This window comes from Aquila chrysaetos, chromosome 26 (genome assembly GCF_900496995.4).
Source record: "Aquila chrysaetos chrysaetos chromosome 26, bAquChr1.4, whole genome shotgun sequence".
NCBI classification, from domain to species: Eukaryota; Metazoa; Chordata; class Aves; order Accipitriformes; family Accipitridae; genus Aquila; species Aquila chrysaetos.
Window position 1 is genome coordinate 12,724,877 of NC_044029.1, and position 18,093 is coordinate 12,742,969.

Below are 18,093 nucleotides of genomic sequence, written 5' to 3' on the forward strand. Positions count from 1 at the left end.
ATTTTGACAAGCAAATTACATTTTTCTCAGAGCTTTTGGCAATTTTCCTGTCTTCCAATTATTTGGTGGGTCTCTTCTGCAAGTTAATTTTATTCTGTAAGAAATGTAGTTGCTAACTTAACACAGGTTTCCAGAATCACCTCACCAATGTTGTAAATAAGCATTTGTGTCAGTGTGTTGCTCACTATTTTCTTGTCCATATACCCATATACCTTTTTTTTGTCACGTATCTTTTTTTTGTCACCCTTTCTTTTTTTGTAATAGATCTATTTTTTTGTTCTGAGCACTTCAGTTGTACTGCTTATTCTCTTTTCATTCCCAAACAGTACACAGAGTTGTTTCTTTCCAGGGTCCTATTTCCCACCGTGCGGGTCCAGCCAGCACTCGTCCTTCCTACATGTGTGGTTTTGCATTGCCTTGTGTTAAAATACTTCTCGTTTGGGTGACTTGAGCTGAGCAAATGCCCCAGCTCACTCCGTGTGACTGTCATATCGTTGCATACTTCCTTCACAACCTGGGCATCTTCCACGTGTTGGCTTTGCTGTGTTCTTGTAATTGATTTAGGTGCTCGACAAAAACACTGCCTTGGTCCTACATGGATTGAATCCGAAATCTGGCCATTGATTTCATGACAGCTCCTCATTGTTAATCAACGGGGTCTTAATACACTGGCTGTGTCCTGTATTATGTAGTGGGGTTTTTTGGATGATGTTGGTGGGGTGTTCTTGAGATAACACCCAGCCAGCCTGTTACAATGTGTATGGGTTAGAAGTCTGGTTTTGTCCTAATTGCTTTTTATCAGCCAAAATTGTAAACTGGAAAAGTGAAAGATATGTTAAATAATGCCCACTTGTTCTTATAAAACACTGGTGTCAGTGATTAAATGTACACCTTTTTTTATCCCTGTATCTCACATCAAGCTTCTCCACAGTTTCACCTAGGATGGAAATCAGCCAGACAGTCTACAGATTTCAACCACTGACCTCCTACTTGTCCTGTTCAATTAGCACATCGCCATCTTGCTTTAAAATTTCTGTAATTCCCCTGGTACTTAAGAAGCTACCGAAAAATCATTCCCTTCTCAGCCAGCTCTTTTGGGACACTTGGGATGCACAAGATGCGCTCTGCTCCTGTTACAGGAGCCAGCATCCCGCATCTTCCAAAAGCAGAGAAAAAGCCCTTTGCTGAATGCTTCTGTCCTTTTTGGTCTCCTTTGAAACATTCTTCTACCTCCAGCTATTGGAGGTCCTCGCTCATTTTCAGTTCTTGATTTGAATATATTTACATTTAATAATTTTCCTTGAACAAATGGTAGACTCCCACAGTAAGAAAATGCATCTATCCTGTATTGGCCGTGAGATGCACTAGAGTTAGCAGGGTGGGCTGTCCTTCCCTGAGTATCTGCAAAAACCCAGCACATCACTCATGCAGCTATGAAGCGATGGGACTAACGTTGTATTGCTTTGGGGTGGGTGCAGCTGTGATGCTCTGCGTGGGAACCCGTGTAATGTCCCCCCTTCCCTACAACCTAGCAGTTGTGCTAAAGGAAGACGAGAGCCCGGCGCCCGCTGCCTGCCCTGCGCCTGCCTGCTCACTCTACTTCTCACTTTTCTTTGGAAGCTGCAACAGCAACTTTGTGCTTTACAAGCGTGAGTTCATTTGAGAGATTTCCAAAGCGCCCTGCAGCTTTTCAAACCTGCTCAGACTTGGAGTCTCCTTGTATGACAGCCTTTTGAAATGGCTACAAATATGTTTTCTTGCTACCCATTCATGTATTAAATACTCATCTCAATGATGAAATGTTTGCCCGGGTCTCTCTTAATGAACAAGTGTCAGATGTTTAGCACCAGTAGACTTTACTGCTCAAAGGCGCAGGCTTCTTGGAGCTCCTCTCAGTCACTTCCAGCTCTGTCTGACTGCAAGTAATGGGGAGGGGGGCGAGGGAAAGGAAGAGGCTGTTCCTGCCAATGGGATTCCAGCTGGTTCGTATATAAAATCTTTCCAGGACACCCAAAATGCCTCATTCACCATTTGGACATCATATTCTAAATAAAACCAATTATTTGGTTGACATCTACAACCCTGCTGAGGTATGTGATAATGGTGCCCCTTGTCTGCTAAGACAAACACACGCATTCTCCCCGCAGCGAGCAGCCAAGCGGCCCTCGCCAGCCTCGGTGGCAGAAGAATGCACCCCTATTCCCCACCGCTTTCCCTCTCTGCCTGCCCCTCTGGGCGAGCCAAGCCCGTGAGAATACCCTGGCATAACTTCCTGGCAAGAACCATCATTTTTATGTTGCTTTTGGGTAAACTTCAATGACTCATCTTGTATTCATGCTCATCTATGGTTGGCTTTTTTTTTTTTTTTTCCCCTTCTAATGTTCTGATCTGCCAAGCTGTGAGCGGTTTGCTTAACAATGTGCAATGCTTGGAGAACAGATGGGCTCTTTTTCTTCCTCCCGGTGGCATGCAAAAATGAAATTTTATCAATCAAACTTCAGTCTGTGACATTTTATTTGAAATGGTTGTTTTAACAGCTATTTAGCCACCCACCAGCTCCGTTGTATTTCCTTCTGCATCGGATATGACTTTACAACAAACTCAATATTCAGCAGCCGGCAGTCTGCATTGCAGCTGTACCTCACACAAGATCATCTCAAATTGCCCTCCTGTACAAACACATACTTAGAGAAAGTTCCTGCCCTTAAAAATTTACAGTTTAGGCAAGGCAAGTGGTTGGTCAAGCTTAGTAGCAGGTCTGATAACGGACACCTGGGTCCTCGAGCTCATGGTAGAGTTGACTACACTGTCTGACTCATTCACCATTTGGACATCATATTCTAAATAAAACTAATTATTTGGTTGACATCTACAACCCTGCTGAGGTAATGTGATAATGATAATTTGCCAGGGCTGGTGCAAACTCACTGTTATTCAACCTATGAACTCTACTTAAACCCAAACAAAACCTTTGGGGGAAATAACGGTTTGCTTTTCCGTACGCCATTTCATGAACAGCTGACCAAAAAGATGAGTAGCAGAAGGAATGCTTCACGTGCTGCTGCTCCACTTGTTTGGAGACTGCCTTTAGTCTAGAGGGTTGACCGGTATCCATTTTTTTCAATGAAACTTCACTTGCTACCATTAGGAAATAAACAACACATCACTCAAATGCGCACTGCTCACCTCCATGAAATACTGAGGGGAACAGCTAAAACCAGGACATCATAACTACTCAGAAAGTCAGATCTGGGACTGCTGTGGTGACTATATTCCATACGCTCAGTCCAAAGTGCTCTGGAAGCCTTCATTACCACCAGTGCAAGAAGAAAGGGTTCGCTCCTTGGTTGACTGAAAGACTTATTTCCCTGTAAGTAAAAGAAAATGGATGTAACAGCTTGGACATTCCTATATGGAGCTGGTGGAGCTCGGCTCCTTGAAACTGCTGATGACTCGCAAAATGCTTGCCTAGAGCAAGATCAGCACACGGACATGCTAGGCTTTTGCAAGCTTTAAAGATGGATTAAAGCAGAATATTCACAAAGGCTAATTAAGCAGCAGCGGCTGCTCTTCACAGGTCGGTCTGCAGGCAGTGGAGGGAGGGAAGGTCCCGCAAGAGCGACTCGGAGCACTTCCCTATGTTAAACTCTTGCTCTGAATCACCTCCTGGGAGAACCTCTGCTCCCCTCACCCATGCCCCTCTCCACCATTTCACATCGCTTGCCTTTCCAGCTGGGTCCCCTGGGCTCCTCTGCTGCCACTGCGGATCCAGGCCAGGGGAAATTGCTGTAAAATCTATTGCGGGTGGAAGGATAAGCACGTTGTAAATGACTTCACAGATGCAAATGGGGTTTGATCTTTCCAATTATGAAACACAGCTTGCTAAATTTGGGGTTTTGAAACTCGCTGCTAGTATTTTAAAGTGAAAAACAATAACCATGTGGGATTTAGCAAGTCACAAGCCAGGTTATGATGAGCTGCTTGGTTTGTCAGTTCCCAGCTGCTACTTTGATAAATCACTGGGGGATTTCCTCGCTGGCTGGGCTGCTGGATATCCTGGGGTGAATAGAGAGAACAAGAAATTTCATTTTAGATTTTATGGGTTGGAGCCTTCAGCGTGCCGAGTCCCCTCTGAGCCACATAAATGTGAACCAAGGACAAACTGACTCCGCTGAATCCCTGCGTTTATGGGGATAGAGCTCCCTGTGGACACAAAACTGGCGGAGACGCTGTTCCAGCTCCAGATTTCAGACACGCGTCCTCTGCCACAGAGAGGTAGGAATAAGGGAGATATGTGGGAATAGGGCTCCTCTGTGCCCCATCCTCTGCCTGGTTTTGTCTGAGCCTGAGTTACGGCTGCAGCAGAAGCTGCAGGCTTATAGCTGCTCTTACCACTCCTAGGGCCAGCTGGCTGTCACCTACAGCTACACATAACCACATTTACTGATATATACATCTAACCAGGACAAGAACTGAGGGCTTATGTGCTCTCTGGCACAGAAAGTGTGAGTGTTTCAGGGTGAGCCAGCTGATTGCTATTGTGCCCTTCGCCCAAGGGAACCTTATCAGACTCAGTCCCCTGGAGCGGCTGGTGCCGTCAGCAGCAGCGAGCTCGCCTGCACAGCCCGGCCGGACTCAGCGTGAGGAGTAGCCGTGCGGTCGGCCGTACGAAGCTCTGTATCTTGAAATTAATTTGCCTGTGGTTCTGCTGACACCTTCTGATTATGCAGCTCTCCTAGTAAAATAAAGGGTGTGCTGAAATCAATTTGCCACCCCCTACTCCACTGCAGATAGAAGACAAAAGATATATTGCTAATTAAAATGTTCGTATCTGCTGGAAAGCAGTTTGTAGGATTGATTTGAATAAAACTGATGATGCAGCCCACTCAGATCACTGGGAAATGACCTCTCTATTATGAAGTCCCAGAATAACATGGCAAAGCAATCTTGATTTCCTAAAATCTGTCAAAGGAAGAACTTCTCAGTTAGTTACAGCATATAATATGGATATTCCTGAAATGTCCTCTGCTTAATGAACAGCTGATATTGGCTAACCTCGTGGAAATAAGAGAGAATTAGTACCAGCTGCAAAATGCATTCACTGGATAGTGGAACTGGCAGTTGGTATTATGCCTGCTATAAATATTTTTAATTAAAAATTGTTTTCTGTCTCTTCAATTGGTATAATAGCGATGATGCTCACTGAGAGTTACTGAAGATGTAATAGGATTCCCCTTAGTGTATAGCAGAGCTATTTATTCTGCCGTAATATTGCTATAGTGGAAATCTGCATAATAATGTCCGGATACTAGTACAAGAGAAAAATAGACTGAGGGAGTGTTTTATCTGCGTGTTTCAGAATAACGCACATCAGCATTGTTGCAAATTCCTAAAGGAAAGCTGTGCTCAAACTCTGGTTGCTCAGGTATGACTTCAAAACTATTTTAACACCCTTTTTTGGGAAATTCCAGCTTCAATCCTCAGCCCTGTGGCACCATACGCCTTGGAGAAAGGGTCTGCTCTTTGCGAGTTTAGAGGGAGCAGCACAGCAGATCCCCTTCTGCTGCCGATTCGGAGAGGAGCAGCCCCTTTCCCCGCGGCTCCCCAGGCACCCACTGCAGAGGGGCTGGCAGAGGCACTGGCAGAGCAGACCCTGCAGTGCTGAGCCCCCCGGCACCCAGTCCCCACGCAGCGCTCTCCTGCCACAGCTATCCACGGGTGACAAGGGACACCTCCTCCTTTGGGGAGCCGAGAGCCATTAGACCAGCTCTGCCCTGGCAGGCACAGCCCGTGTTAGGCATTACCTAAATAGGATGGATACTGAGACAGCCGGAGAAATCTGTTAGCCGTCCCTGCCGGGCCGTTGGAAACGTGTGATTGCTCTCTGCACTATGTGGGAGACTTTCTAAAGCAGACAGGAGCGATCACTTTCTAATCCCTGCTTGACTCTCTTCCCCTCTGAGGCTTTGGACCAATATTCTGATTTAGGCATTTCCTCCCACCGCCTTCCTCAGCCCCCTGCTCCTCCCCGGCTTCCGATACACCTATCCCGACCAGCACTCGCCTTCACCCTCCCATTTTTTATTCTCCTGTGTATATCTTGGAGGTCCTGGTGCAGCTTGCCATGGTGTGGTGTTTGCTTTCTGACAGCTTCCAGGGGCTCAAGTCAAGACAAAAGCCTCATTCTGTCAGTCACTGTATGAATACATGATTAGGCACATCCCCTGCTCCAAAGACCTTTTGATCTAAACCTGCTGCTTTGATTTCATAATGATACTAAATTCTTTTCCCAGTTTGGCTCTCATCTCTTTCTTGTCCCTAAATTGACAGCAATTTTATTGCAAGCAAGTCTTCCTCCAGACAAAGCCATCGTCTTTTTTTACACATCGGTTCTTCCTTCTTATCCAGGGTTCTTCCTTCTGCCACAGATTATCTTTGCTTTGCTTTTCCAGCTAGTCATTTCAGACGATTTTATGGTTTGCAGTCCTCTCATTTTCCAGCTCCTTGCTTCTCTTAGGGTTCAGCACGTTTTCAAAGGGAAACTGCTCTCTTTCAAAGGGAAGCCCTTGCTTTCACAAACTCAGCTATCCCTTAGCTGAGCTGAATTTATAATGGCCACTGTTCCCTCTTCTTTATCTTCTCATGCCTAACTTCACAAGTGTCTTCATGGTAGATACATCTGAAAGCTTTGTTATTGGGTCAGTGATATTCCTCTCTGTTACTTGCAAAATCTTCCTGTCTTTCCAGCCTCAAAATATGAATAGATATCTGACTGTGTGAGTGTTTGCTTTTTTGTCTAGGTTTTAACCCCACTAACAGTGAAGGTGAGTTGTTATTTGTCCATCACATCCTCGTGGTAAGATGCAGATTTGTTATCTGGTGAAAAGATAGCCCAAAAGGATGGGAATTAGCATATCATCCTGTGACAATACAGGAAGTCTCCTTCTTTCTTTTGAAATTCATGTTTTCAACTCCCATTTACCTATTCTCACCTATGATGAACTCTACCTGCTTGGGCATTTCCCCAGCTCTCCACAGAGAAGGAAGCAGCACCACTGTGGTGTGGTTCTTGCCTGACTGGGTTTGCGATGGGCACCGTTACCTTCATCTATCAGCACCTCTGCAGATCACTGGGTTCGACAGCAAAGATGAGAACAAAACCAAACAAGAGAAGCAACTTACGTCACTGCCCAGAGAAAGGGAGGGGGAGAGGGGAAAGAGAAATGAACACCACAACCCCATCCGCCTGAGGGCACAGAGGTCATGTTAGCCAGATGGGGAATGAATCAAAAGGGACTTTTCTGGAGGTGGCTGGGCAGGGGGAGCTTCTGCTTGATTATTTTAATCCTGCCAGGCTACCTCCCAGTGTTGGGTCACTCAAAGACATAATAATGAAAGAACTCTATATTAACAGAAAAAGGACAACACAGTTGTGATGATTGTTTTTTCTCTGTCCAGTCCAATTAATAGGTTTTGGTGGCCAGTTTGAACTATATTTTGATCACTTGAAAGGTTTTGTATGAAATAGCTGATAATTTAAGAGCCAGTCACACCAGGAGAAGCTCTTGTCTATGTGCCTGTCTCCTGCCCTGTTGTAAACTAAAAAAATTAAGAACACCCTAAGCCAAGATAAATTTGAAATACAATTCTCCAGTTACTTGAATCAAAAGGCAGTATTGATTATTTAATTACGTAGAAATGATCCAGATGCTGAGCATTTACTACAGATTAATGACTGTCCCAGAGCAGTTAATGGCCCTTCTTGCTGCCATCAACACAAGCTGCTTATTAATCCCTGGAAAATGGCTTGCATAACAATCATAACCTGCTGTTAAAAGTTTATAAATAGATAAAAGTGTCACATGGATTTATGAGTGCTGAGGCTGAATGGGATCTGTGTGGCGTTTCTAGTGAATGAATGCCATGTGCATGAGCTCATCTGATTGCCTGAATTATCACAAAATCCCAAGTTGCTCTTTTGGATTGGAAAATGGCATGCAAGAAAGTGCCAAGTGGCTGGAGTCCTATCTACTGACTGGGAAATAATTACTTTGCTGCATAATAAAGAGGCACCTTCATTCTAACAGCAGTACTCTGCCCTTTATATCATATAGCCTGAAATGCATGTAAGGGAGCCTTACATGTGCAGCTGTGCTGTTTCATTCCTTTGCTTTGTTTTTAACAGGGAAAAACGCTTGCACATATACACACACACAGCTGACCCAGGTTCCCCCAAAGCCCAGCGATGGGTTCAGCAGGCGTAGGGGTCTTGCTAGGCTGGGATCTGTATGATTCAGACAAAGGTCTTCAGAGGAGCCCTTCGCACCTGGGTCTCTCCATCCCATACTGAGCTTTTATAGCAATGAAGACGGTATGCGCTGCCAGAGAAAGCTGCTTTCAGAAAACACGTTGCCCCTTGGTGCTGGCAGAGCTGGGAGGGCATGCAGATCCCAGGGGCTGGGGTGGCTGAGGGCAGGGAATCACAGCGGCACTGCATCCCACCGGCCATGCGGTAGCTGTGCCCCACCACCGCGCTGGCACTCGTGCTGTCCCTTCTGCCTGGCAGCTCAGCTGCCAAGGCAGCGTGTGGGGTACACCGCTCCTGCAGGGCCGCAGCATCCCCATCATGGCACTGTCCAGCCGGAGTCACCTGGGCACCAGCTTTCAGTCCCCCATCCCCTCGGCAGCCACTGTCCCCTCAGCTAGCTGTCCTCACCCTCCTAACCCCGCCAGACGAGCAGTGGCTGGTTATTGCATTTGAGCCGTGACTAATAAAAATGATATAAACATGCTGTTGTCTGGAGGCTGAGAAGGCTGCCCGGAGGAGCAGAGCCGGTCTGTGGGAGCATCCTGTCCCTGCCAGGAATTAGGGAAGTGGCTTCCTCGTATCTGACCAGACCACAGATCCTGAGGTAAGAGGAAAGATGAGAAATTACTGTCTCCTTCAAAGAATCAGACAGGAGGGGATGTGAGGGACCTTCCTGAATCACAGTTTCCAAGTCTGTTAGCACAACTGCCTCTGTTTTCTATTATTTTTAGTGGACCTGTCTCAACTGGGCAAAGGTACGCTTCAGAGTGGCACTGCACCGGAGAGGGCTATCCATCCTTTGAATCAGAGAAGTTGGGTGCCACAAGGTGCCAGTCCCTTGCTCCCTTTCACTGGGCACCTCTTTCTTTCTCCAGCACAGAGGCCTGGGGGGCTCGGTGACCCCCATACAGCAGCAGCTGGCGCAGGGGCCAGGGTGCAGGAGAGGAGCGGGCACACGAGTGGTCTGTCACTGCCACTGCAGAGGCATGAGATGTATACCCAGAGCAGGCCTGAGAGGTCTGCAGGTCGAAGAAAAAGGTGTATCTCACCAGAGACCTTTCCTCTGACCTTCAAAAATGCTCATAGCCAGAGAGCACCCTGACACAAAGATCCTCTGCCTCACCCACTGCCTTGGCCATGCCGTCTCCCCTCCACGCCTCTCCCTTGGGCCCCCTCTCCTCTCTCGCTGCAGCCTGTAATTTGTTTTCACGCTCTCAACACTCCATGGTCTGCAGCCTCTCCACCTCTCCCCTCTCATCCCGATCAGGAAGCTGATTCCCACTACCGAGCACTGCCAGCATGCCCCTTCCACAGCCCACTCCTGTGATTTTTTTGGTGGGTTGCATCTTACTCATAGGAGGAGTCAGGCTATAAACAAGTGCTGAATGAAACTAATTATCCTCTCTCAAACTCTTCACAAATCTGCTTTGCTGCGCTTCCACAACACCTGGCCAGTTTTCAGGCTAGACAAACACCGTGCACTTCATGCACTACCTCCCTTCAGAGAAATGCCTTCCCCGGCCCCCCCAGCCCTGCCTTTGCATTGACCGGGTGCCTACACCCGGGCAGGACCCCCGTCCTGTGCTCACAGGCTATGCAGCACAGAGGGATACCAGTCCAGTAAGCAGCCGCAGAAGACTTCTGTGTCGGAGAGCTGAGAGAAGCAAATTTGCCTCCCCGTGCTCGCCCAGGGGCAATGCACCTTTCCGTCAATGGCATACGGCATCCAAAGCCCGGTGTCAGGCGAGGCAGGAGCGAGACCCCAGCTTCTCCATGCGAGGTAGGGCTGCGTGGGCAGAGGGGAGCACGTTCCCCAGTCGCCTCCATCTCTCTCCATCTCCCTTCTCCAGCAGAAACCACAGGGCGGGCGGCAGCTCCGTTTGGGGTGCTCCACTTAGCGCAGCGGTCACTGCCATCTAGTGGGATGGGGGATGGAGAACCAGCCACCCTAAACGGCCGGGGGGATCCAGCAGCACCCCTCTGCTGCGGGGCCTCGCGGATTCCCCTTCCTGCTTTTTTCCCCTTTTGTCCTCCAAGCAGAAGGCGAACAGTCGACGTGCCATTTCGGAGCAGAGAGGGTGCGCCCCGCCAAGCCCCTCGCAGCCCCCCCCGTGAAGGGACGCTCTGTCCTTTGCAGGCCCGCAAGCGCTCCCACAGCGGCTTCCCTGTTTGAAGGACGTGGACAGACAGAAATTAAAATAAATGGCTGAAAACACGCATCAGCTCAATGGCAAATTTGCATGTGGAAGGGATCCTGGTGTTCTGTTTGTTGTGGGAGACAGGGCTGGCACAGGGCTGGGAGATGGAGCAGGCTAGGAAGGATAGCAGTCCGGTTCAAAGAAAAGCTTGGGGGGGGTCAAAACTGATTTTTTTAATTAATATTTTATTTACATGTAGATCAGGTGATTGGAATATCTACCTTTCTCATCATGATGGTAATTAAACACCCTAGAGTGCAGGCTTTTATGAACAGGTCTGATGAGCACCTGCCAAGGACAATGCCGTCCTGCCTCAGAGATGCAGGTGTTCTTGCTCTTAAAGGCCTCTTCCAGTTCTTCCCTCCATTGGCTTTTCGTGGTCCCCATAAAAGAGAGTGAAGGAGGCATGTTCTTGCTGCTTTACTGAAGAAAATGCCCAGGTACAGGTACAGGAAGGGGGAGGATGCAGAGCATCCTCCTCAAGAACCTTAAGTTATGTTGTTCAACTGAATAATTAGGTCTCATCAGGAACGTGTTTTCTTTAGTTATGAGCACTAAGGTACTTCAAGTATTTATCAATGTACTTCAGGGTACATTTTGATGATGCTGGTTCTTTTTTCTTTTATGTTACATGATAGCAATAGAAAATTCAAAGCTGAAGAACGCGGCTGGAAAAGACGTTTCGCATGAAAGAGGAGGAAGGAAAGAAGACAGTCGGTATATGCCTCTCACCTCAACCGCATTCATTAAATTTCTGAAGACCCCGTGCCTTTAATCGGAGTAGAGGCGCGGAGCCCAAAAGGGGCTGCAGAACCACCCTGGGGAAGCGACTGGGGTCTCCAGCAGCGTGCCCACCCAGCAGACCCTGCCGGCCTGAGGCAGACCGCGCCGTCTCCGCAGCAGCCACTGCCGCCCGGGTGCTGACACACCTTCGGGTGAAGTAACCCTGACGGAGAGCTGCGGGAACCGGCCGCGTTGACAAGCACCAAGGAGGTGTGACATGCGGCCTGCGATACCCGAGGCTGGCACTGCCCCTCGCTTTGAGGCAGACCGGGCATCCCTGCCTGTTCGCACCAGCTTTATTTTCACATTTTTTTGCTCCCGGGGAAGGACAACCCGGTAGGAAAACGCGTGTTGTTCTGAATACAAACGGCAAAACCTCTCTCGGAGCCCCAGCAGCTCCGACCCGCCGCCATCCCGCCCGCACCCCTCAGGCCCGCCGGGACTACGGCTCCCGGCGTGCACCGCGCCACCGCCCCCTTCCGGTGCGCGGCGCTTCCGGTGCCGGGTGAGGGGAGGCGGTGCGCCGGCCAAGATGGCGGATCCTGCCGAGGAGGCCGAGCCGAAGCAAAAAGAAAAACAAAAAAACAAAAAGAAAGCGGTGGCAGGTGGGGGCGCGGTGAGGGTCCGTGCGGGGCTGGCAGCCGACTCGCCGGGAAGCCTTCGGGCTGAGGGTTCCCTCCCCCCCTCCCCGGTGGCCGCGGGCCTGCAGCTCCGTCCCGGCCTGCAGCCGGGGGTCCCGGCGGTTTCCCAAAACAAGCGGGGGGTGAGGAGCTTGGCCGCCATTTCGTGTAGGCGGAGAGGCGGCGTGGGGAGGGCAGGCTGGTTCCCGGCCTGCGGCGCTGGGTGGGATGGAGGCGGCTGTTGGGTGCAAGGGGTGCCTTGTGGTGGAGCCCCTCTCCTCACAGCGCTCTGGTCACTCGCCTCAGCTTGTCCCTTGTTCTTGTATAATATCCTATCCGCAACGCATGTCTCGGTTGTGGGATTTTTATGTTAAATAAATAGCTTAAAGCAGTAACTTCTTTAAGGTCAGAAGGGGTGCAGAATGCATTCAACAGAGCATTAAACAAAACTGTGTCCCTGCTTTCAGTTACTGTACCTTTTGTAGTTAAACGAGGAGGAGAGATAATAGTCACTGATGAAAGAGGAGGAAAAACAACTTTTTTTTTTTTTTTTTTATACCTGTAACAGTTGATGAATCTGAACTTCTCACTGTGCCAGATGGATGGAAAGAACCAGCCTTTACAAGAGAGGATAATCCCAAAGGGCTGCTGGAAGAAAGCAGTTTTGCAACGTTATTCCCAAAGTATAGAGAAGCGTACTTGAAAGAGTGCTGGCCACTCGTCCAGAAAGCCTTGAGTGAACATGTATGAATACTTACTAATTGTGATGCTATGTTTTATCTTTTGGGACATACAGGTCTTATTTAAGCTTATAAAAACAGTGCAAGTTGCTTTTCTGATACTGTGTTTGTGTATATTTCTACTGTGCTTGCATTTAGAATTGGTAGTGTCATTTTTTATTGGCATCAAAATCAGTGAAGGTCTGCGTAGCCAGACTTGAAGTTCTTTACAGATGCTGTCAGCAAAGCTCTCTGCAGCAGCAAGTGTCTTGTCATCCAGACACTGACAACTTTCATGCACCTGAATGCAGGGAGATGGAGGTGGTGTTTTGGGGCTTGTGACACATGTATTCAGTGGTTTTTGTGCATGTCTGTGTGTGTGAATTTCCTTACGCTGAAAGTCAATTAAGGAATTTTGGAAAATGGGTCTGCATTCAGTATGTAGTGTCTTGTTTGTTAACTTCTTACTGCCAAAGATGAATCCTGAGGTTCTTATTTAGAGATTGATTCACTATTTCTTTTCAAATATTGCAGTATGTGAATGCAACGCTGGATCTAATTGAAGGCAGCATGACTGTTACTACCACTAAGAAGACTTTTGATCCGTATGCAATCATCAGGGCTAGAGATTTAATAAAACTTCTGGCAAGAAGCGTTCCATTTGAACAGGTCTGTATTAAATCCGGAAAGTTTGTATCAAATGCTATCATAATACTTAGAAAATTTTACGTTTTCAAAATGTGGGATTTTCAAGTGAGTCACGTAAAATAAAATAAAATACATATTTAAAGTAAATGTATCTGAAAGTGAAGTGAGAAGAATAAACTCAAGTATTCTCTTGACTCTTCTGAATAATCCATTTGCGTTCAGATGATATTGCCCGCTTCTTGTCTCTTTAGGCAGTTCGTATCCTTCAGGATGATGTTGCTTGTGACATCATTAAAATAGGCTCTCTGGTGAGGAAGAGAGACACTTTTATAAAAAGAAGAGGACGACTTCTTGGGCCAAAAGGATCTACTCTGAAGGTATTTCCGATAGGTGTAGTAACCAGACAATTCTTAGACCCAAATTTGTGTCGGGTCCTCAGTTTACACTTATTTCATTTCTTTTTTTGGTGTAGGCCCTGGAACTGTTAACAAACTGTTATATTATGGTGCAAGGCAACACTGTTTCAGCTCTTGGACCCTTTAGTGGGCTAAAAGAGGTAAGGGGAGGCAGGTGAGCCGTTTGCATAGCATATTTCTATGCCCAGCTTGAGGGCAGACGAGAGGCAAGATCTGGCAACCTCAGGAGTACCTGACTTGTCTTTTCAGCTATGTGTTAGTAAGCTCCATTTACATGAATGTCCGTAGTCTTAGAATCTTAGCTGCTGATTTTTGTTTAGACGCCGAGATCTTTCTGTCTTGGAGGTAAAAAAAGTATTTGTGAAATACCGCTTTGGTTTTGGTGTTTTTTAGCAAGAATTTTTGTAGTTTCGGATAAGAGGTGTAAGAGTGAAAATACTGCAGATCTAATGATATATAACCTAAAGGAACATCTAACGTTTTTAATAACTATGTGGGAGAAGAATGCTTGTCAAAAGTAAGTTTCTCATGACACCATAAAATCCACGGTAACATGAAAGTAATGTTTGTGGGGCGTGCTGGAGTGTGTTAGAAACACGACAATATTATTGATATTGCTGTGCCTTCCAGTTAACCATGTGCGTTAGCTTTTTAAATCTACCTACTTTGCGGGGCAGGGGCAGGGAGAGGAAGCAAGATATACCTGGTATTTGAATTGATTAGAACATGAAACACTTGCTGAGTTTTCTGTTCTTTTTCTTTTTTATTAAACACAGGTTAGAAAAGTTGTTCTGGACACAATGAAGAATATACATCCCATATATAACATTAAGGTTAGCGTGGTCCACTGTGCATCTTTCTTTACAAGAAAGTACTATTTCTTCTCAGAGAATTGTATGTTAATAATTTACATGTTTCTGTGTAGTAATCTATTTTTGAGAATTTCTGTAGTGTGCTGCTTTAAAAAACCACTACTTTGATAGCCTCCATTTTGCCATAATATCATTAGCAGTATCTGAGAAAACATCAAAGGAGAAGTGTGTATAAACTTTCCTCCCTTCAATTGTTTGGTTGATACTTGCTCATTTAAACTGAGGCACCTTCTCCAGTGCATTCTGTCCGTGTTGTGAGACATACATATCTTTCTGGTTCTGCTGTTCATTATTAAACCCCTCTACTCTTGCTGAAGTGGGAGATGGAAGCTTCGGATGTAGCATATTCACTTTAAGAAAGTTTAGTAAAACTTGTAGTTTGGAGCTCTTGGCTACTACTGTAATACTTTTTTTTTTAATAACTTCTTTGTGACATTCTAAAACTACTGAAGACTTTGATGATCAAAAGAGAATTATCAAAAGATCCTGAACTGAGGTCACAAAGCTGGGAAAGATTTTTGCCTAAGTTCAAGCGGAAGAACTTGAAAAAACGCAAGGAGCCAAAGAAGAAAAATACTAAGAAGGAGTACACACCGTTCCCACCTCCACAGCCAGAAAGCCAGGTCAGCTGGAACTTAATTTGGTTATGCAGGAATGTAGCATGACTTGAAATCATGTTCTTGCTAACAAGAGGTTGGGAGGCCTTTTCTGTCAAGTTCTGGTTTCCTGATGCTATACATCTGGCTTAAAATGCATAATTATCTAAAGCTTCTTGGTATTTGTCTTACGCAGATTGATAAAGAATTGGCAAGTGGTGAATACTTCTTGAAAGAAAGACAGAAGAAACGAAAGCGAGTAGAAGAGATAAAGGTAAAGTTGTTCTAACCCCCTGTTCAGTTAAAAAGCATTTGACTGCTGACTTGGAATTTTTTTTTTTTTTTTGTCCCTTTTTGTCCTGCTCTACTGATACTTGACCTTTTTATTGGTAACTTCAGGCAAAGCAAGCAGATGCAATCAAGAAAAGACAAGAAGAAAGAAATAAAGCTTTCATCCCACCAAAGGAAAAGCCAGTTGTGAAAACAAAGAAAGGTAACCATTTATTTTTTTTTCTTGTTCTAAAATGTTCTGCTGTTGATTCCTAGGCTCAGTAATTTTTGCAGAGATACAGCTGTAGGAAATAAGAAAGGTCATGCAAAAAAAATCCTAGTGGTTAGATCCATGCCTGGAGTTGCCAGAGACAGTAGAAAGATCATGCAGCCCATAATTCTATACCTACATAATGACAATTCTCTGTAGAACATTTTCCTGATGGAGATACTGGGATGGCCATCTCAATTAGTTGTCGTGGCTACATCAATTTTTGGCTTTCAGTCTTGTAGTGAAGCTGCCATAATTTTTGCATTCAAATGACTTTTCTGTTAAGAAAAAGAAACCCCAAAGCAATACTTACTTGAAAACTTATGCCACAAGTAAGTCTCCATATAAGATAGGGTAAACAGCTTTTCTAAAAGTTAAAGTAAAACCACATTATATGCAGAGTAAGAACTTGTGTTCTCAGATGATCTGTTTTTCACGCAGTAGAGAAACAAGCCTTCAGTTTTCTGGATTCATTGATTATTCTACATAGTCATTCATTGTATTAGATATACTGTGTATGTTTTGTATTAGCTATACTACCTACATATTATTACACTATATATTACACAATTTCTTAGGAACTGAAAAGTTCACATCTCGAAAAGCATGTGTTCTGCAGCATTGATACAGTACTTTTTTCTGTTGCCAGTAAATTTTCAATGATCCTGCTATTGACTGTACTGTATCTCAAATACTGTGCTTTTCTAGCTGTTGTGCTTTGACCTGAAATCCTAAAAAAATCACAGGAGTAGTTTGTATGTAGAGAAGAACTGAGATCCAAAGAAGACAGCTGGTACCCACTGTTAGATGTATAGGAATTAACTGTGTGAGATTAGAGAGTTGGATCCAAACTCATGACTCGTGCCCAAAAGAGAAAATACCATCACCTAGATGAACATAAGAGTAGGTTATTCATGTTGCTCAGCATTAAATGTTTAATTTAAGTACTCTGTCACTCCAGTAGAAGTCTCTTATAAAGGTCTTCATGCAGGGGTCAAAGATCTGTGTCACATTCCCCCAGCCCACCCTTTCCCATCCTGTTTCCAACAGCAGCCATTGATGGATGGCCAGGGAGAGAGTGTAAGGATGGGACAGACATGTTTGGGATCTTACCACCTTAGTTGCTTGCAGAAAGACAAAATACCATGAAAGCTTCTCGGGGTATAAGAACTCAATACTTAATTTCTTTTCTTCTTAGGTGAGACCAACCGAGCCAATAGGCCTGTGTCTAAGAGAGTGTGTATGTATTAATTTTGGAGGTGTATGTCTGTGGTCTGAGGAGTGGGTGAGAATAGTTCGTTTGTGTGCAGAGTGTGGTTCTCCTTTGAATTCTGCTGAAAGAGGTTTGTGGATAATACTATTTTCAACAAAAATGATTATTAGAATAGTTTATAAAATCATTAGTGAACATAAAATGAGTCCTAACCAGTGCCACAGGATGCAGCTCCCTGTGTTTATATATGAAGTCATCTTGTAGACTGTTAAGATTTAGATAAAGTAAAATTCATGTCTTATCTTTGTATTTTTTACTATGTAGCCTCCACTGAGAAGAAGATTGACATTGAAGCCATCAAGGAAAAGGTAAAGAATGCAAAGAAGAAGAAATTAGGAGCACTTCCTGTGGAAGAAGTCAAGTTAAAAATGGCAGCAGATGAAAAGAAAAAAAAGAAAAAGTAATTCACCACCTGAGGTACTTACTTTTCTCCTACGTTAATGAACATTTTCACACTTGGAAGATTTGAGACTTCTTGCTGTCGGTACTATCTGGACAAGAAAAGACTAGGTAGAAAGATCATTCTCTTTTCATAAGTACAGTTTAATTAGTGGACCTAAAGCAGCTGTGCAGAATTGCCAAGGTTGGTGAAGAAAATCTGTGCTGCTACATTATTACAGTAAGAGAGTGTATTTGGATAATATCCATCTGCCTAAAGGGAAGGTTTTGTAATAGAAACATTTAGGAGTTTGGTGCAGGATGTTAAACATTAGGGTCAGAGAACTCAGTGGGAGTTTAAAGTAATTCTTCTGTGAAAGACTACCAGACTGTACGCAGCCTCAGTTGTGCTGATAACTTTTGCAAAACAGGCAAGATTTATTACTATATTATGCTTTTGTTTCTGTAAAAGCTGATTATTTTTGCGTGTCTTGTCTTGGTGTTAATAAACTATTTTGATACGTTGTTCTTAAATCCTTTAATTAGTCATCTACTGCACAACCTACGTGTTGTTTTCCAGGAAACAAGCTCACAGCTTCATGTGAGAATTAGACAAACCATAATCTTAATTGAATGCCATTAATATACTGTCATTTATTAGCATTATCCTGGAGGCTGTTAGACAGAATGTGGTACAGAGCAAGTGTCTTTCCACATGGAAAGTGCTGCAGTGAAAACATG

The 18,093-nt window shown here is 45.2% G+C and overlaps 1 protein-coding gene across 1 annotated transcript; it reads left to right on the forward strand.

Moving 5' to 3' along the window:
- Positions 1-10,020: 10,020 nt before the first annotated feature.
- Positions 10,021-17,886, forward strand: KRR1 (KRR1 small subunit processome component homolog). The gene is made up of 11 exons (XM_030002917.2): positions 10,021-10,088; positions 11,686-11,894; positions 12,478-12,653; positions 13,163-13,297; positions 13,528-13,653; positions 13,749-13,832; positions 14,469-14,525; positions 15,017-15,187; positions 15,357-15,434; positions 15,560-15,653; positions 17,239-17,886. Exons 1-11 carry the CDS (start codon positions 10,021-10,023, stop codon positions 17,376-17,378), a joined length of 1,338 nt encoding a protein of 445 aa, XP_029858777.2. The 3' UTR covers positions 17,379-17,886.
- Positions 17,887-18,093: the final 207 nt, after the last annotated feature.

Bases quoted from the DNA above. Each gene is read 5' to 3' on its own strand.
- KRR1 (XM_030002917.2), top strand. From the start codon at position 10,021: ATGGCATACGGCATCCAAAGCCCGGTGTCAGGCGAGGCAGGAGCGAGA. The intron at 13,654-13,748 runs GTATTTCCGATA...TTTTTGGTGTAG, and splicing joins CAAAAGGATCTACTCTGAAG to GCCCTGGAACTGTTAACAAA. The intron at 15,654-17,238 runs GTAACCATTTAT...TTTACTATGTAG, and splicing joins AGTTGTGAAAACAAAGAAAG to CCTCCACTGAGAAGAAGATT.